The sequence below is a fragment of the Phaseolus vulgaris genome, chromosome 3 (genome assembly GCF_000499845.2).
Source record: "Phaseolus vulgaris cultivar G19833 chromosome 3, P. vulgaris v2.0, whole genome shotgun sequence".
In the NCBI taxonomy this organism is placed as follows: Eukaryota; Viridiplantae; Streptophyta; class Magnoliopsida; order Fabales; family Fabaceae; genus Phaseolus; species Phaseolus vulgaris.
The window spans coordinates 39,515,738-39,537,044 of record NC_023757.2 but is presented as its reverse complement, the minus strand read 5'-3'; the positions used below and the strand labels follow the sequence as shown (position 1 = coordinate 39,537,044).

The following is a 21,307-nucleotide window of genomic DNA, read 5'->3' as shown; positions in this document are numbered from 1 at the left end:
ATAAAAAAATGAAAAAAACTATTAATTTTAAAACTATTAACAAAAAAAAAGATTAAAAATTTCCGGTTAATGTATAAATTGAAATTATTATAAATATGTTTTTTTTATATATAATTTTAATAAAATAACCTCTCATTCTCTTAATAAATATATTACATTTATTTCACTCACTCATTAATTATTAAGGTGATTTTTGTGAGAGCAAATTAAGACTATAATATTTCCTTTTAATAAAATGTCATATTTAAAAAAAAACGTTTTTTTTTCATTTAAAGATAATATTAATTACTTTTTATTCATTTATATTCTTATTATTTTACATTTTTTTTAATTGGTTGAAGAAAGAATTTTACTTTTCCTATTTTTGAGAATAAAACAATAGTGAAAAAATAATAATGAATAGATTGGATGAATAAAAGAGAAAGATGTAGTGGTATTTTGGTTTTGCAAGCATGTTGATTGTCAGTAGCAGAAGCCACACGCATGCACGCCATAGCCATAACCATAACCTTAATCTCGTTACAATCATGCTCCGCTTCACATCAAACTCCAATCACTCTTTCTTCCTTCTCTTCTTCTGCCTCTTTCTCGTTCTCTTTCTCTTTTCCGCTTCTGCAGCAACACCTTCAGGTTATTTTTCTTCTTTCTTTAATTCTCATTGCTATTATTTTCATTATGTCAATTCAAGATTCTTATTCTTTTCAGATGGCATTGAAGTTGTTGCCCAGGAGCTTTACGAGGAGGTGGTGCTGTTGCCGCCATGGACGGCGAGGAGATCAACGGCGGAAGGTGCAAGTCCAAGGAATGGGACTCTGGTGCTTGCTAAGGAGAGAACTCGCCGGAAAGATTGGTTTAACGGTTTTAACCGTTACACCGGTGGTTGGAATATCAGCAACGTCTATTATATAACGGTTAGTCTCTTCTTCTTGCAATGCAATTACAACATTCCTCCATTGATTACTCTAATTAGGCTCTCCAATTAGTTTCATCTTCTCTGGTATTTGCGTCACGCGCTTTTGCCATGTGTTCTCCATGCTTCTCAACTCAATGACGCGTTCGAGCTCCTATTGGTTATTTCAAGTTTTTCAATTTAGAGAAAGAGTGTACATCACTAATTAGTGCTATTTTGAGATAACTTGAATTACCTTGTGATAATTTCCACTTAGTTAAGGTGTGAAACTTCTGAATCACTGATTAAGGATTTTTTCTTGGAATATTATATATAACATTAAATGTAACCATTTTTTTCTGCATTTTTTTTATTCAAATTCCAATTTCAAATTGAGAACTTGATTTTAATGTTGACCTTTATTTCACTGTGTTATATAATTTTAGTAAAATTAATTACATATTTTTTTATTGTTGTTTCTCTCGTTTTCTTAGCTGAGAGAAATATTGATGCATAATTTAATTTGCTTACGTGGAATTGTTCTTGCGACGGTGCAGTCAGTTATGTGTACTGCGATTCCTTTTTTCGCTGCGGCTTTAGCCTGGTTCGTGATTTTTGGAGTCCTTTTACTTATCAGCTGTGGGTGTTACTGCTGTTGTTGTAACGGAGGAGAACCAAGCGACTATTCTAAATTAGTCCATTATTTGTCATTGTTCTTGCTTATCCTCAGCACCGTTCTCACAGTGTATCCTCTCTCCCTTTTCATTCAACCACTCTTTTTTGTTTTTCTAATTTTGTAGTTTTCAATCGATTTCAATTAACACTGAAAATTGTTGTTATAATCTCTCTTAGAACAAATATAGACGTCTTGATGTGTCATAACCAAGAACATTTATTTTTTTACGATTAGAGGTGGATGCGCTCAGTTGTACTCTGCCCAGGGGAAGATCGGTGGAAGTACTTCCAACACACTTGATTACGTTTTGAATCAGGCTCAATTCGTATCTGAAAACCTCAACACCATGTCAACTTATTTTGATTCGGCTAAGCAGATTGTGAGTGGGAATGCTCTGCCACTACACATAGATCTCGGCTCGGAGCTTGATGACATCAAGTTCAAAATCGTTCGTGCTGCTGATTCTCTCTCCGACAAGGTTAAAACAAACTCGAAGACCATACACAAAGTCATAGATGGAGTGTGAGTACATAAACTAAGATTTCATTTGTTTATTTTGAAATATTTCTTTTGCTAACCATCAATATTTGCTGTGTTAATCTGCAGAAGACTGGCGCTTATTATTGTTGCTGTTGTTTTGTTCTTTGTTGCATTTCTCCGACTCTGTATGTTTGAGTTTGTCTTATTCGATCTGGACTCTATGCTAAGTGTTTATCAGATTATATGATCTCATTTTGGTTTCGTGTGTATGCAGTCTTTTCTTTCCTTGGGTGGCGGTGTCCCGTGTACTCGTAAGTTTAATCCATTTATTTTTCTTCAGGATGTTTAAATCACTGGTGGATTTGTCTCTGGTTAAAGTTTCTGTTCAGTAAACAGTGTTTTCTTGTGGCTGCAGCTTGGTAGTTACTGGATGGATTCTTGTCACTTGTACCTTGTTACTCTGTGCTGCATTTCTTTTTGTTCATAAGTAAGTTTATCCTCATGAACTTGTTATGATTGTTAATATATTTCAACCAACGAAAAAGCATGTATTAAAAAAGAGTGAGTTAAAAATTGTACTCCTTTAACATTTCTCATGCATGTATGTTCTTTTGTAACAGTGTGACTGGAGATACATGTGTTGCGATGGATGAGTGGGTTGTGAACCCCACTGCCCACACTGCATTGGATGACATTCTTCCATGCGTGGAGAAAGCAGCTGTTCTGGAAACATATTTACAAAGCAAGGTCCTCACATATAACATCATTAAAGCATTTGACCAAGTCATCTCCAACTTCACAAACGCAAATACCCCAGCAAACTACAATCAATCAGGTCCCCTCGTCCCTCTTCTCTGCAATCCATTTAATTCAGACCTAACACCTCGCAACTGCGCCTCAGGGGAAGTCACATTCCAAAACGCCACCCAGGTATGAACCACAAAACATTCATCCATTCATATATTTACACCATGTTGAATTGAAGGCATATGTATGCAACTAGTTAACATTTGGAATTTTCAGGTTTGGAGAAATTATAAGTGCAAGGTTTCGTTGGCTGAACAATGTACGAGTGCAGGTCGTTTGACACCGATCATTTACACGAAACTGGGAGATGCAGTAAATGTGACGCATGGTTTATATGAGTATGGACCATTTTTTACTGAGTTAGTTGATTGCGCTTTTGTTCGGAAAACGTTCAATGACATTAGCAGCACTTATTGTCCACCTCTGCGAAGATATAGTGAACAAGTTTATTTGGGATCAGTTGTGGTTTCTGCAGCAGTTATGATCTCTTTGATATCTTCCGTCGTCTTTGTCAGAGAGCAGTGGATGTTTCTTCACAGCCATGGTGTGAGGTCTTAGAATTGTTGTGAGGTCTTGAATCATTCATCTTCTTGAACTTCTGTTTGTCATGTTCAAGCTCGTAAATGCATTAAATGATGTTCATGTAGTATTAAATGTGTATATTTCCTTTACGCAAATACCTTATTTCCAAATTTGAGTAAAGTATAGGACAAAATGCAACTAATTGTCTTTGTAGAATTAGAAAGTTATTTTCATGGAGCATTTGAGCATGTTTTTCAAGAAATATTTGATAAAAATGCTTTATTGAGATGTTACTGTAATAACTTACAAAGAGACTAACATTCTCTACAATCACAAACTATTCAATATATACTATGAATGTTTCAGGCTTTGTATTTACATCATTTATCCAAATAAAAACTTATCATATCAAATATATAAACAAAAAATTTACCTATCTTTACACAAAATTATAACAAAAACATTGGCATTTATTTGACAAGACAAAACATTTGCATCTATTGAAACCTGATACTTGTAAAATTATGTGTTGGAGATCCCACATCGAATAAAGATGAGAGCTTTTCATAGTATATAAGTGGGTGCAAACCTCATTCCATTGAGCTGGTTTTATGGGGTTGAGTTAGGCTTAAAGTTCACTTTGTAATAGTATATTTTATATTTCATTATTAAGTAAAAAATCAAAAGTGATGAATATTTTTTCTATAACAAGATTAATTTATATTTAGGTAGGATGGATGGATAACTAGTGATGAATATTTTATACATTCTCTTGTTTTTTTATTTACAATTAACTGCTGTTTTTTTTTATCTTCGTACTACTTGTGTGTCATTGAGGAATGGACCACTCTTAACCTCTAAAAAATACCTCTTACTATCATGACAAGTTCATTGTTATAACATGATTTCAAATCTTTTGATTCTTAAATATTTATATACGCTATAAGTTTGTTTTCGTACATAGAAGGGAAGTAACACTGTAAGGATCTAAAAAAATTTTTTTTTTAGAAAAAAATATAAAACAATAGTTTTTTTCCTTTTCCTTTATTCCAATTGTTGATGGTAAAATAGATTTTAGATTTTTTTTTATTTACTAAATTTGAAACTCTAAGCACACAAGTTCAGTCATTCAAAAGTGCAGGCAATACTTCACTATTTAGATGAAATTTCAAGAAATTTTCTATGATTTTTTTTAGTTTCGATAACTAATGCGAAGTGTCATATATTTTCAAAAAAGGTAAAAATAATAATTTCGTCTACTATTTATTTATTATCTGTGCATGATTTCTTGGGTCACGGAGCCTTTTTGTTTTATAGCATCACCTCTTTTTTTGGTGATGTATGGGTTTGGTCCAACCATGATTTTAGAAAAGGTAAAAGAAAGGCAATTGCTTCCTGCACCCAACACAACACTTTTGAAACTGCATTCCAACACAATTTCAAAATTTTTGAAAATACCTTTTATATCGGAAATAAAAATCCAGAATTAAAAATATACATTCTGAAAAAGTAGATACAGAAAAGATTATTGTGTTCCGAATATAAAAATTCGAAAACAAAAAATTTAAATTCCATTCTGGATAAAAATGTCCTGAAAATAATACATTCTAGAAAAATTTATCCAAATAGATTATTGTATTCCGAAAAAAAAAAGTTTGGAATGTAATTTTATTTGTACCCATTTTTTAATGGTATTTTTGTCTTTTCCCCTTGTAATTGGGTACAGTGCTACGGTGCAGAATGCCTAAAAGAAATACCGCGGGCCTTCTGTGCGCACCACATAACTTCCACTGGCATCCCATACTTCTTAAAATATTAAAAATATTTTTTATTCTATTGATTTTTTTTTCATTTTCAGAATGTATTTTTTAAGAAAAAAAGATTTTTGAAATTACAAAATTAAGAAGATATTTCTGAATCCAAAAATATATTTTAAATTATAAAATTCAAAAATATTTTTTAAGTTTTAAATGTATTTTCTTTTAAGAAAATGTTTTTTTTGCCTTAAATGTGTGAGCTAGCCGCCTTCTGTACGTGACTTGATGCATACCCTTAATACGACCAATGGCTTGTTTGCGTGGATATCTATATTGTCTCTCCTTTACTTACAACAATATTATCCTGTAATACTATGATTAAATATTCTTTTTTCAATTTAGTTTCGTGCTCTTGTTTTTTTAAATACAGTTTCTTTCATCAAATTAATGAAACCACGTTATATAATACATAGTATAGTGTGAATGTCAATCTAATAACATCGTCGTCATACATTTAACACAAAAAATACATTAACACATTTGTTAAAAGATAAAACTAAAATTATTCAAATAGATTAAATTGAAAAAACACTTACAAAAATTAGTTTTGTCCAGTTAGAAAAATAGGTAGAAACAGTAAAAAGTTGTGGAAGTTATTTGGACCTGTTCTTCATCTTCTACTGCAAGAAAGGTTAGTCAACTGAATTTGACCAAAAAGTCCTCTACATTGGATACTTAATGATTGGACCATCCACCATTGCTTCCTAAGTCTACGTTCAACGAATGACTTGTTCAACTAAACAAAAGATAACACACTTCACTTCAAACACTCATTTTTCCTTCCAAAATTATCTTTCTCTTGTAAACTTCTTTTCACACCTCACCAAATCATTTTCTAATATAAGATTGTGACTCCGATTGTTGCAAATTAAAGAAAATAAGTTTATTAAAAGGTAATACTATAGTATTTATTCTTTTGAGGTTTTAAAGAAATAGAAGAAATCTCCTTGTTTGTAAAAACTGTCGATTTTGATGAGAAGCTACTGAATTAAGAATGGGTGAAGGAAATAAGAGTCTCCATCCAAATAGAAGGCCATAAAAGAGTTTACCTATTAAAATAACACCACCCACTCTATTAAGCAACCCTTCCTTTGCCCTTAAAACCATTCACAACATTGTTCAATGGCAACAAAAAGTGTACTGACATCAGGTAACCAATTTGATGGGATGTTTAATGGTTTTCACTATTATAATTTAGATTAGAATCATAAATTCTAAGATATTATGATGTGGGGCAATTTTATTTAACTAAAAATGTATAAAAACTATAACTTACATTTGAAAATATTGATCAAGAGACATGTTGTTTGAATTTAAAATTATGTATATGTGAATGGTAGAATTTTGGCAATTAAATTACTTTGAAATTTTATGGATTGATTATTACGTGACAGTCTTATGAATTGATTTTAAATTTAAATTCATAAAAGTTTAATTGATATGCATCCAAAAATAGTTGATAGTATTGTCAAATTGTTAAAGATTTATTATAATAATTTTATACTTGTCTTTTTTTCTAAGAAGGATGAGTATTTTAAATATGTTAAGCATATTAAATTCGTTAAAGAAGAAGTTCAAAAATATAGAGTATCAATAGAACATATTAACATTGATTTTATGATTGTTGACCCTTTAACAAAATTGTTACAATCCAAAGTATTTGAATAAAAAATACGCATTATGTCTAAGAAATGTAGAATGTTAATGTTGTTATTAATGCGTATTTGACATAATGAACTCTTCAATGTACAAGTTCATGAAGTCTGTGTTTTTTATTTATGCATGTAAATTATGCAAAATAAAAATAAAAATGATATTATGTTTGAATTCATGATGAAATTAGAAAGTTTAGTGGTATATAAAAGAAAATATGTTGATTGAATGATATCTAATCATCATGAATCTTATTATCTTATTACTTTTCTATCAATAATTACTTTCGTATTAACATGGCTATAGTTGTAATTTTGTACCTAATACCAGAACTATACCGTATCCAATCAAAATACGTAGGTTGAGATTAAGCCCAACGGTTTTCCATTTTGTCTTTTCCACAAAAATCTTTCCAATACGATTGTCCAATCTGTTTAATTATTGCTACCGAGATTGGAAATTTAACAATGCAATGAAACCCTGGTTTTTCAATGAACGAAAAACCGTAGTTAAGGAAACAGAAACAAAAGAAGAGCAGAAAAAAACAGAACAGTGACCACAGTTGGCAGGGATATCTATATTTATTAAAATCGGTTTAAATAGGTAATATCGTGGTGGATAAGATCATGATTAGTATTAAATTGGACTGATGAGCTAACATTATTGGTGAAACTTGAAACCTAATTCACTTTCTTCAACACACAATAAATATCACTTCTTGGGACGGTGACTTAGCCCTGTTAAATCCAAATATCTTCACATCAAAATCAAAATCAAACACAAGCAAATGCAGGCCAATGTTATTTACAAAGATTAGATAAGACCAAGGACATTAATATATATATATATATATAACTATTATATATGTCAATTTGCACTCACTTTTGTGAAGTTTTTATTCATTGGTGTCCACTGAAATGAGAGACTTTCATTTCATATGTTTCAAGAAGTTTCACAATTAGCCAGTGAAAATAGTAAAATTGATTAAACTGGTGGTTGAGAAATAAGTTCACATAGATGAATGAAGAGTAGGTACAAGAGTATAAGAAATTGGTGAATTAAGGTATTAAAATATTCTTAAACTAGAATAGTTATTTAAATTAAAAAGCATCACTATTTCACACACTTGAGCATATCAGCATGTAAATTGATAAACAAAAAATTGATAGCAATGCATATTACGGATACTTCTAAATTTATTATTATTAATTAAGTTTATTAATGAACTAATTATTTGTTTTTTTTATGAAAAACAGGTAGAATTAAATTTTATATTACGAAAAAGTACAAAAAAGTGGGGAAAATGAAAAAAAAAAACAGGTCAAATAAAAAAAAGGAGATTTCTAAAACTAAAAAAAAAGTTGTACAAGCACAAATACTCCCCTTAACTTATTAAAAAAATAGTGTTAAAAATGAGCAATGAGATACTTTAATAAATATTAAGTATTAATAAAATTGAAAAGTATTTGAGTTGAATTTTTCTTTCTCATGGATGAAGTTTGAACACGAGTAGGTTGACCTTGAGCTGGGAAAAGATGACTGCTAGCCGCAACATAACTCTCTACGCCAATAATTGGAACCAAAAAGTTCCAAATTTCTTGCATCTGTCACGCCACGCCACCATTGTTGAAAACAACACCACACGATTCTATACTATTACCAATATTATTGCTATCAATTAGCTACCACAGATTCTTGTTGCCCAATTATATGATTTACAGAAAAAAAAAAAGACAGTAAAAAAAATAATTAAAGTGAAATTATGTCGGAAATAACGATGGTGCATTTTGCTTAAGCCTGAGTATGAATAAGTAGTGATGGTTCATGCTAATGACTAATGCTGCGAATCTTCTTACACAACACTAAGATCTTTACCTTCAGATTTGTTGAATACTTGCTCGTTGGTAGTTGCTGTGGACATTTCTACGCGTTAGTCAATGTTTTATTGAAGAATTCTTAGGAGAAATAGTGTGACATACCATTCTTTCATTTCATGCTTCCTTCAGACAAAGAAGATGGGTTTTGCCACTTTGTCTTCTCCGTACTATATTTCGGGAGTGAAAAGAAAAGACATGATAGAATAGAATGTCTCTTTAATATTCATGTCCCTGTCATTTTACCCATGATTTATTTTTCTATCGTCATTCTTCAACATAAAGCAAAAATAAAGAAGTAATTTTCCAGTTTGATTAAATTCTGAGAATTAATATTTAATAAAATTATTAAAAATGTAAGGTTCTGTTGAACAGTAACAGTGATTTGCGAAACCATGGTGGGGTGAATGTGAAGTGGATTCCAGCCGTGTGAACTGTGTTCTGATAAAATATTAGAACAACAGAAATGAAGAAGATTTGCAGAGATGGCGTAGATCAATAACAGTGTGTGTGTTTCAGATAAGCGTTGACCCTCTGCCACAGTTACAAGTCGTATTGTTTAAGATAACCATTTGTGTTTTCTTTCTCATCCTTCATAATCCACTATTAATGTCTATCTCAAACTACAACACTACCTAGCTAACCTATTTGCCAATTCGAATACGGAAGATTATAAAGCATACTATTTATCATCATCATATTATTAACAATTAAAAATTAATTTAATTTTATGGATAAGAAGTGCTTAAATGTATTATTAATTAAACATCTTTGAATACTCCGTATTTATTTATAATAAAAAGATAATGTATAATAGCTGGTTTTTAAATTAATGATGAAACTCAGAAATCGTCCACGTAACACGTTTTATCTTTGGATTGGAGACCACAATTTTAAAAGGTTTTTGCTTCACGACATTTTTTCTACTCAAAACTAAAAATCGAGCAATTTTGGTGCTGAAAGGCATCCACATGAATAGGAAAATTCAGTGTTCCCATTGAGTAGTTGTGGATATTTGTGTGTTATAGTATTTTTTGTTTGAGAATCTTCCGAAATGAAAAATAGGGCACAAGATATAAGTTTCAGTGTCATGCAGCTGGCTAGTGTGGATATGAATAATTTCTCCCTCTTTAACCAACTCCAACATGCCTTTCAGCAATTTGCATAACGATCAACAAATTTCAAATTTCATAAATAAGAGTAGCCATGACCCATGTGTCCACAATATCAAAACCCTATTTTAGTGGAGGACGTTTGCCTTTGCCTTTAGAGGGTCCTACTTTGGTTTATGTGCTCACAATTCTTCAACACAAACGCCTATTTCCATTGGTCCAATTAATTCTTGGAACTTTAACTCAATCCAAATTTGAGAACTCAAAAAATCCACAATTTTTCAAAATCCACAATTTTTCACTAAAAATACATCAAGATAGTGGTGTAGACTTACACGAATAGGGATATCTAGATACGTAACATCCTTAATTAGGGAGCTTTCTTCACCTTGCGCAGGTTTTACTCTGCTAACAAAAAGCTTTCCCTACTTACGCCTAATGTTCTAGATTAATTCATTGCGTAAAAATGCAAGAAAACAAATGTTTAAGACCCAAAAAAATATACCATGAATCAATCATAAACTCTCTTAAATAATCATGCTTACTAAAAACACTTATAAATCAAGTTTTCTTGTGAGTGTAATTTTGAAGATAAATTATCGAAATAGGTAAGTTTTTAAAAGTTTACTCATGTAAACATGTTTTTATTGTGAAAATGGTAAAGTAGACATAACTTTGATTAATTCATAATTTTTTATTATTATTTTAAATTAAGAGATGGTTCACACAATTTCAGTATATTTTAAATTATTACGCTTAACATAATTTTAGCTTATATCATCATACGTTAAAGTTATGTCAATTTTCCACAATTTTATTAAAATAAAATACAACTACAAACAAAATTACGTGTGATCAAAATTGTGTTTAACCTATGGTAATTTATATTTAAAAATACCCTAAACAAATCCTATAATTCTTACAATTTAAAAAGCATCATATCAATATGATTACATATATGGTATTTTTCATATAATATAAGTAAAGTATATAAATATAAAATAAAAACCTAAATGAAGGGTAATAATAACTTTATTTGTGGAAGAAATTATTATCCCGAAATAACAATTGCAAAATAATTAAATTTTAAAGACCCTTCTTGACTATATTTTAATTCAATGTCTTAGATAAAGATGGTATAAAAAGGATATTCATTTTTATCAACACGGAATTTCAATAATAGTTATTTTCATAAAGGTTACATTCAAATTTTGGGACAACTTATAGTTAAATAAAATTTCAATCAACTAATAATATTATCATATATGGACATACATTAATATTAATTTAAATATACAATTATTTTTTTTTTTAAAAAAACTTATTAAATCAATTTTCTATAAATTTTATAAAGTCTTACAAAATATTTACAGAAAAAATAATTAAAATAAAATATTTTTAATAATATATTATCATTATGATATTTTTGTGTTGATTGTCTATGGTTCAATTTTACACCATCTTAAAACTTTACATATATAAGAAGTAATACTAGTACAGTCATTTGTGAAAAGAATGACTTGTTCATAAAATAATCACATATATACAATATAAGTGATTTATCTCATTATCTAAAACAAACTATTTAAATATATAAAAAGTCAAAGCCAGTTAATTTGTAAACATTAGATTTGGAACAACAAAATTGGTATTTTATTTTGACATTTGTTTGTGATTGGACATATTATGCTCAAAATGAACTTTTTTTTAAAAGGATGTAATAGTAGATTTTCCAATTTTTTATTAAATTAACACTTTTTTTTATCATTTACTTCCTCCAGTAATATATTATATATATTTATCTAAATAATATATTATACCAAATAATTATTTAAATAATATGATTTACTTAAAATCTGGTTCCATTTCGAACTTAGATTTACTTTTTACTTAAAAAAATTGGTTTAGAAAATAAATTCTGAAAAATTATTTAAAAATAATAATTATATATAATATAAAAAGTTAGAAAAATAATTTATTTAAAAAACACATATTTTAAGCAATCATTATTTAAAAAACATATATTTTAAGCAATCATTATTTAAAAAACATGTAAATAAGAAAATTTGTTAACAAAATTAACATTTATAATTGTGAAATAGTTTATTTTTTAAATTTTGCTTTGCAAAAATTATAGAAAGAAAAGAAAGACAAATTTAGAAATACTGGAAACTGTTTTATATATTTTAAATTATTGATTTGTGAATAATAAATATAATATTATTTTTATAAAATAATTATTCAAAGAAAAGTAACAATTTATATATGAATATTTTCTATAAAGAACATTATTTCTTAATTTGTATCGTATCATAATTATCACTAAAAAAAATTATGAAATAAAAATTAATTTTTAGATATCAAAATAATTAGTTGTAATAGTAATTAAATTAGACAACATTTTAGAAATTAAAAATAATGATTTCTAAATTAATTTCTATTATTGTTAAATAGTTTCTGAATTGGTATCTAATTAGCAACCAAGGTTTTAACTACCAATTATTTAGTTTCTAAATTTGGTATAAAAAACCTTGGTTGCTAATTATATACAAATTTAGAAACTATTTAATAATAATAAAAACTAATTTAGAAACCATTTTTTTTAGTTTCTAAAATGGTTTCTAATTTAGTTACTATTGCAACTAATTATTTTGGTCTCTAAAAATTTGTTTCTATTTCATGATTTTCTTGTAGTGTATATTTTTTTTTATAAAAATATTTTCAAGTTAATCATTATTATGCAACTTGATATATCAAATCAAATAGGGCTGACACTTCAAGTAACAACAATCATATATGTCATTCCATGAAAAAATATTATTAAAAAATAAAAAAGAAAGAAAATACAAAAATATTAATTATGTATATTATTAAAAACAAATTTTATAAATTTATAGATAAAAATTGAAAATTTATTTAGAATTTTTTTTTCGCATTTTTTACATTTACATCTACTTAATTCGTATTTTATTTATAAATAAATAACTATTTTAATAATATATTTTTTATATCAATACAAAAGTAAATAATAATTTATTTAAATATTAAATTTTCTAAAAAATTAAATTTGCACATCTTCAAGTTTTCTTAAAATAATTAATTTTCTAAAGAATTTTTTTTTAAATAATTATTTATTAATATAATTAATTTTCTAAATTATTATTTTTAAATATTTTGTTTCCAAAATATTATTCTTCAGTATAATTATCTTTCTAAACATGTATCTTTTTTTATAATTTTATTCAAAAATAATTAATACTTCCCTTTCTTTATTTTTAAATAAAAAAAACAAAAAAAGTCAAGTTTATAATGAGAAATGTTCCAATGAACAAAGTCAGGTAATTATTTGACACAATGCTATTTTGGTAAATATTTTAGGATATTGGGAAAATACTAAATGTTTTATTTTGTTCAACATTTTCTAGATTTTCATGTTATGATTCTTTTCATATTTACTTTAACTTTTTTGTTTTATTTGTTGAACTTTTTTTAAAATATTTTGTAGCTTTTCACTTTAGTATTTTTTAATAAAATTTATATTTTATTTAATTATTCTTATAAATATATTTTAAAGATAAAGTGATGATTTTTTATTTTTATCAAAATTCTTAGTTTTTTTATGTTAACATATTTCAATGAGAATATATTATAGAATTCAGGTTTTAATTAAGATGTGTATAACTTGTATAATTAAGATGTTTTAAATAATAGTTTTAACTTGTATACTTTTAAATTGATTCAAAAACACTTCCAAATTTAAAATAAGTACAAGTTCTAATATAATAGAAAGAGAAAACGAGAAAATAATAGTTATGTTTAAAAAAAAGTTAGAATTAAGTGACTCAGAGAGTATGTAAAAAAAATAAGTTCAAACTATCTATACGTAAATTTTTTGAATAAATTAATCATTCTCAAGAGTCTAAAAATATTAAACCATTTTTTAGATTTAAACAAAAATCTGTTTCGAAGTCAGACCCTCCAAATTTATTATTTATGAAATTATCATGGTAAAAAAAAAGGTGGACAGTTAATTAAATAGTTTGAGTTATTTTTTACACTTGAAAGAAAAAAAAAATGAAAAGGGTAATTTGGTGATTTAGTAGAAGTGAGAGAGTGGAATAAGTTAGAGTAGTACGTGGAAGAAGGATAGGGAATTAGGAGGGGAAACGTAGAAGAGGTGTCAGTGGAATTAAAACTGTTCAATATTTTTTTGTCGTCTTTTATTATTATAGGCAGTGCTGCCCATAGCTTTGTGAAACTCAAAATCTCAATTCCGAGGGCTCCTCAACACTTTTGGTTAACTAACCCAACCCCATCACCACTTTTGGTTAACCGCTCTCCTACACTCTTCTTCACTTTTGCTGTTCCATCCTCCTACTTTATATTCATTTCAATATGTCCCCACAAACCACTTTTCTTTTCTTTTCCTTTTTCATTCAAATTTTAAACTACTATTTCTTATTTTTCTAATTATAACCATTCCATTATTTTAATAAATTTAAAGCAAATTTTACCTTTTTAAATTAACCTCGTCTTTTTCAGCATTAATCTCAATTAATAAGTGTCTAGAAAGAAATATTCACTTCAATGGCAAGAGACACGCAACCAGGGGCACCAATACAATTCCGCAAAGTAAATGCCCCAAACAGAAAATATAGCGAATATTTGGCTACTCCAAACACATTCATGCATACCCATTGCTCTTCTTGAAAATTCTATATATACATCCCTCGAGTAAAGCTAGGTTTGCCAAACCGAAGAGCCGAACACGGCCTTAGGGAGAAAAAAAATCCTGCTCCTTCCTTCTTCACTTTATTTTTTCCCTCTCTTGCGAATTCTCTCCAACAGAGAAAAAAAAAATGGCGGCAGCTTCTAGAAAACCAAGAAGTGCAGTAATTGGATCCCTCTCCTCTACCCCTAGATTCTACAACTCTCACTTTCGCTCTCACACTTCATCTTCCTCTTCTTCATCCTCAGCTTTTGCCTCTTCCACTTCTAGCTTCTCAAGTTCAACCACCTTTTTCCACCGCTCTTCCTCTCCCACACGTGTCAACCTCTGCGGTTCCTCCGCCGCTCCCTCTGTGCGCTTCTCCCTTGATCGCTCCGTCTCCCCGAACCGCTCTATCGCCGCCGCGTCCAGGCAGGGAAGTATTAAGCCGCACCAGCCGAAGCGTACATGCATGTGCTCTCCTACGACGCACCCTGGCTCCTTCCGCTGCAGCCTCCACAAGAAGAGCCACGCGCCGGCGCCGTACTCGCCAAACCGACTCAACGCGCGCAGATCCGCGATGACGAACTCGCTCGTGAGAATTCGCGGCGTCGAGGGAGATCTCGTCAAGCGTGCTCTAGCAGCGTTGATTCGACCTTCCTCGCACCAGCAGAAACGGCGCGGAGACTTTCACCCGAGGCCCAGCCGGCTCTCCGTTATGACTAAAGCAGAGGACCTTTGAATTCAACCACGCTTTGGTTACCTTCCTTGTTCCCGGCCACAGCAGTCGGCAGCGACCGGCGGATCCTGCCGTTCTGGCTTGGGATCTGACGTATTTCAGAATCTAACGAAAATTGATTATGTGATTTGTCTGTGTGCGTGGGTATCTGCGTGTATATAATACAGAACTTATATGAATCAGTTGCAGCCATTGATGGCCATTCATGGAGCTTCTGGACCTAATTTTATGAAAATCGATTTTGATTCAAAATTTAAAACAAACAAGCAATCCTAAATTAAAATTCAATACTAGATCCAGTTTAAATTTTTGTTCATAACAAACCCTCTTTGTCTTTGAATTTTTTTCTCTGTTCAGTATAGCTTCTCTATTTTTTTATTTTTTTTCTTTTTGTTAAGTTTTTGTCATAAACCGTGGTATTTTCATTTCTCACTTCTTCGTCTTAACTTTATGTGTTTTTGAAACTGTTTGTTTTCTCTCTCTTTTTTGTTATATTATGTATTCGCTTGCTTTGCTGGATGTGAATACGTATTCTTCTTGCACGTATTAATTATTTTCTGTTATGAATTTATTTATATTAATTATTTTTCTGTTATGAATTTATTTATATTAATTGTTGTGTTATGAATTGATTTATTTATATTTATGTTGTTTCTATGCTTGGTGGTTTGATATTAATTAATTGTTTGTTTTGCAGGGAATATTTTTTGGGTGGCGAGTGGGGGAGGCAACATGGAACAAGATAACACATAACGGGATTGGGTTGGGTCCAAGAAGATGATAAAGTTATGTTGAGAGTGTGATGTGATTGTAAAACACATAATCTTTATCCTGAATAGAATGATTGACGCACTGTATATCATTTCATGCCGGTGCCTGGATGAAACCATGAATGCCAGTGTGAAATCCGGCACAAGAATTGGAGTAGAAAATGACTTGACCCTCAAAAGAAGAAAAACATCATGGGATCATTATTTCTCATGCTAAAGGAAAAATATAATTCTTTAAATAAAAAAGAAGAAGAAAAAGTATGTGATTTTAAAGTGTTTAAGGCTATACAACTTTAAAATTTAATGTTTTGAAGTGGAATACTATTTGATTTTTTTTTAAGATAAATTTTAAATATATAAAAATTAAAAGTTTATAAATAGAAACTAAATATTTATTTAAAAATTATGTCTTTTAAAAAATCTATTTAGACTTTTTTCTAAGACAATATAAGACTTTCCTAATTATTTATTTGAGTAATTATATTCTTTTACCAAGGTTTTAATTTTTATTTTATTTTGAGTGATTTATTTAGAATGGGTCTTGGTACAATGATTTGATTTTTACCAACTTATCTAGATTTGATTTAATATCTAGAACTTTTGAGAAAAACTCAGGATATATTGAGTTTAAAAGGTTGAAATAATTATTTTTTTATTAAGAAACTTTAATGAAAGAGATAATTTAAAGCTATTTTGAAATGATTTAAAGTTATGAAGCTTGTCGATAGATATTCAATACGTCTATGTCATCTAATAGTTGTTCAAGTGATAGATTCAGCTTTGGAATAAGGAAAAAGGAAAGTATTAGTTTACTCTTTTAATGAATCTTATTATGAGATGAAATATATATGTGAGATTGTATCTTTATGTTGTTGGAGTGGTGTGACTTATGTAATAAGTGATTACTGTGATGTTAACTTGTTAAATAGAGAAACTATTCAATTCAATTCAGATTTAAATATAAGTAAATGTATAAAAACCTACAACAAGTGTCAGTCTCTAACTAGTGAGACAAAATATTAATATGACTAAGGATTTTAGTAACTTAGTGACAAAGTTTTAATTGAGACTATTTATTGGGGAATATGTGTTGCTAAATCATGAGTTATGAAAGGTATATAATAATATTTATGAGTTGTTATATATGATGTATGAAATTTTAATTATATCATTATTATCTTTCAAAAATCACTTGTTTGGTATTTGGAAATTAATTTATTTCAAATGACTATAGTGTATTTGTTCAAAACAAAAGTTTATGTTTTAATATATAATAATTTATTTTTAAAAAACTGTTATAATTCAAAACTTAAAAATAATTACAACATTATTTTTACAAAATTAAATTAAAAATATAAAATATGAAGTTGTACTTAAAATAAAATTTTTATATAAAATTTTGTTTGTGAAATGAGGAGTAAAGAATCACTTAACAAATAAGAGAGAGTCAAGTCTCATTATGTGTTTTTCTCCTTTTTCGACTAGTGTATTGACTCTCTGGTCTGTATGAGAATGGTTTATTGATGTTTCTTCCACATATTTGTTCTTGTAGGTGGAAATGTATTTAGATATTTCTTTTCAACTTAACTAAAAATGAATTTTTTTGTTACATACATGAATAGTTGAAGGAAACTCTCCAATCCTCTAGGTCCTATAGGTCCAATCAATTGAGTTTTTTAATTTATTTTTGTAAAAATAATGTTGTAATCTCCAAAATAGATACATAACAAGAAATAGTTTAGGGTTTGAATATTTTTTATAAGGATTGAATCACCTCTTAAATGGTTCACATTTATTTAGTTTTTAAAGGATAACATGGTTCACTGATTATGAGTCAATACCGAAGTTTAGTGGTGTGAGGCTGCTCAAGACCTTTGGTCTCTCCAATTTTTATTTTTTTTACATATATATAAATACACCTATAAGAAAATATTAACACTCCAAAATAGATACATCACAAGAAATAGTAAGTAACATATATACTCTCACTTCATGTTCACATAATTCTTAATTTTTTTAAAAATATATACTCCACTAGTTTTAAAAAAAATTAAGGAAAATGAGAAAAGAAACAGTGGAAAAATAATAACTCAGATCATATCTGTAGTGTGAAATCCCATGCTTTAGAACAATAGTAAAATTTACTACCACCAATAATAAATTTCATTTGTATTAATTATAATGTGTGATTGATAGAAATGATAATATTAAATGTTAAATTATTGATCATAATTTATCTATTACGTGCTGGCTTTCATATTAATAAAAATATATTAGGACCATCAATAATTAAAAAAAGTTCATTACAAATACATAGAAATATATTCTAAACTGTATACTAAAAACTTTATTATTCTTCAGTATTGTTTAAATTAAATACATTTCCAGTAACTTATTTGTTGATATCTAATTTCATTTTTATATAACTTATGATGTTTTTGTTTAGGATGGAGAGTTTGGAACAAGAAATATATTAACAAATTATTTATATTGAGATTTTAAAGTAAAAAAGTATTATTATTATTATTACAAGGTTATTGAAAAATAATTTATAAAAAAAATTAAAATAACAAAATCTAAATGCATATTAGTATAATTTTTAAATTGTATAATTTTTGTATGTCAACAATCTAATAAGCAAATATTCAGCTCATTTTACTTTTTTTATGCATTTATTACAAACAATTAAACGAAATATTTGAAATCATACTTATTATACAAAAACTATAGAAAATATTTATATTGTTTTATCCCTATATTAATCTCCAATATTTTTTAGTTTATTATTATTATTATATATATACATATTTATATCATTATTATATCTACGAGACTAAAATAACTAATAATATATCACAAATTTCACACAAAAAAAAGTATTTTTTTTATACAAAGTTTAAGAAACAGTTAAATTATGAATATTACAAATAGGAGGTAACATAATAAGTGTTTTCCAGAATCCTTTTAAGAAAAAATGCATTACATATTTGTTTCTCTATAAACAAAAATAGAGACAAGTGAGAAGAAGTATAAACTAAAGAAAATGAAATAGTTGGATATTAGTCATCAACAAACCTAGATTATGAATATATTTTAAAACATTATATATTATCATGAACAGAAGAAGGGTTGAAATTATTAATGTCTCAAAATTTGCAATTTAATAGTAGCTATAAGCTTCTATACAACTGTGTATATAATATAAAGACATAGAGTTGAATTTAGTGCATAGTTGAAATACCACTTAAATTGCTAATAAAAAAATACCATCATATTCATGTAATGATAACATTTTTTATTCTAAAAAAAATACGAATCCTTTCAAAATAAAAAATATTACGAAATTTTCAATCAATACTTATTGAAGAGAAAAAATGAAACTTATTTATATATAAATTAAAATTAAGAATGTAGATACCATGTGAGAGAATTTCTACTAATTCACTTATACATAATGTTATTTTATTTTTCTTGTGTTTTTTTTATAGAATTGCTTACTGAAAGTTTCTCTAAACATAAATAAATATGAAATTGATCATAAAAAAAAAAGATGAAGTCAGAGTGATTAATATACTGAAATGAAATAAAAATGGTGAGTGTTGGTTTAAGTTGAGAAGATTGAAGAAGAATCACTAGAATTGGAAGTTTGAAAGGGTGAGGGGAAATAAGCCCTTGAGATACTGAAGGGGCCATTAATTGGAAGAGAAATATTGTCTTTAAGTTTTAAAATTATATATATATATATATATATATATATATATATATATATATATGTAGGTTTGAAATAAGTAAGTGGGAGTTGCAAAATGGTAGAAAAAGGATATAATAGTGACGCAGATTTGGTGCAGGAGTCAGCAACGGCAAATTGAAGCCATTGATTCATGAAACTAAATAAAGTCAGTGGTCATTGCTCCAATCTCTCTTTCAATTACAAATGCATTCCTTGTCATGACTTTTTTCTTCAATTTTTTCAATAATATATTCTTTTCTCTCAATGATATTTTGCATAATTTCATGTCACTTGTAATAATATTTTTTCAAGCTAATTATTTTTCTCATTTTCATAATTTTGTTTACAAAGATCTCATGTTTACTTAACAACATTTAATAATAAATAAATAGATGCAAATTTCGTCTTATGAGTCGGTTTTATAAGATTTAGTTAAAGTCCACTTCTTAATATATGTATTGGTCGGTATCGGACGACGAGCCTGGCACCGACAGTCCGAAACAAGTAACAACGTAAAGAGCATCATAAGTAACGGAAGTTAGTGACAGTTACCGTTAGCATTGAATAACTAATGAGCATCATTGATAGCCATCATGAGCGTTAAATGAATAACGAATATCATAAATAGTGATCATTAACATTAAATAAGCTGAAATGCAGTATCTCCAAAAGGTAACGGACGAAGACAGGAAACAAACTCATACAAAGGGGGTTCAAAAAAGGGAAAATGTACGTTTTCAGATCCCACCACAATATATCTCTGGTTGGAGTATAATTGCATGTACTCCAACCAATCGATTACCAATGTTGGGAGAAGGAGACTTGTGGACGTTCGAGCATCGCCAACAATCCTACGACAAGTTAAAGGTAGTGTCGGGGCTTCTTATTGTCCATACAGGTACAACATGGTAAAAAAAAAAGTTTGTTAGGTTTATTATGTCACTCGCTATCAAACTACTCGTAAATATATAGTCTTACATCATTTATAATCTATTTAACAAGAATTTGTTGAACTTGACAATTTACCCCTATCAAACCATTCATAAATATATATAATATATAAACGTAAATATATATAATATATAAACGTAAAAGAGGGTTCACATGTCAACTCTACTAAAAATTATATAAGATTAAGGGTATACTTTTTTAACATTTCTCTGGTTTGTTTGGATACTTTGCTCTTTCCTTCCTTTTTTATTACATATCTGGTTTGTTTGGATACTTTTTTGCTCTTTCCTTCCTTTTTTTTTACATGTGATCATTTGTAAAAATATATTGGAATTGTGTTTCTAGATGTACGTACATCAAATGCATGTTGTTAAATGTCTATTCATTTACTTTTATTCGTAAAATATTTTATAATTAGTTAGCTAATGTTTGTTAAGGGTTGTTTAGTAAAGTGTAATGATGATTAAAGTGTGCATAATAATGGAAACTAAACTAGTATTTGGAATTTAAACGGGTATATCAATATGAATGAGGAGCAAATTTTTTTTATCTTTTTCTGTAATTAATAATTATTCACTT

The 21,307-nt window shown here is 28.3% G+C and overlaps 2 protein-coding genes and 1 long non-coding RNA gene across 3 annotated transcripts; all 3 read left to right on the top strand.

Moving 5' to 3' along the window:
* The first annotated feature begins 438 nt into the window (after positions 1-438).
* Positions 439-3,721, top strand: LOC137807612 (uncharacterized). The gene is made up of 9 exons (XM_068608332.1): positions 439-630; positions 706-911; positions 1,447-1,634; positions 1,800-2,087; positions 2,172-2,230; positions 2,320-2,356; positions 2,461-2,532; positions 2,666-2,975; positions 3,069-3,721. The coding sequence occupies exons 1-9, from the start codon at positions 453-455 to the stop codon at positions 3,408-3,410; spliced, it is 1,680 nt and encodes a 559-aa protein (XP_068464433.1). The 5' UTR covers positions 439-452; the 3' UTR covers positions 3,411-3,721.
* Positions 3,722-14,421: 10,700 nt separating this feature from the next.
* On the top strand, positions 14,422-16,144 carry LOC137807616 (uncharacterized). Its single transcript, XM_068608338.1, has one exon. The coding sequence runs from the start codon at positions 14,690-14,692 to the stop codon at positions 15,278-15,280; it is 591 nt and encodes a 196-aa protein (XP_068464439.1). The 5' UTR covers positions 14,422-14,689; the 3' UTR covers positions 15,281-16,144.
* A 3,701-nt stretch (positions 16,145-19,845) lies between these two features.
* Positions 19,846-20,798, top strand: LOC137805922 (uncharacterized). Its single transcript, XR_011080279.1, has 2 exons — positions 19,846-19,943; positions 20,438-20,798. It is a non-coding gene; the product is annotated as an uncharacterized lncRNA (long non-coding RNA).
* Positions 20,799-21,307: the final 509 nt, after the last annotated feature.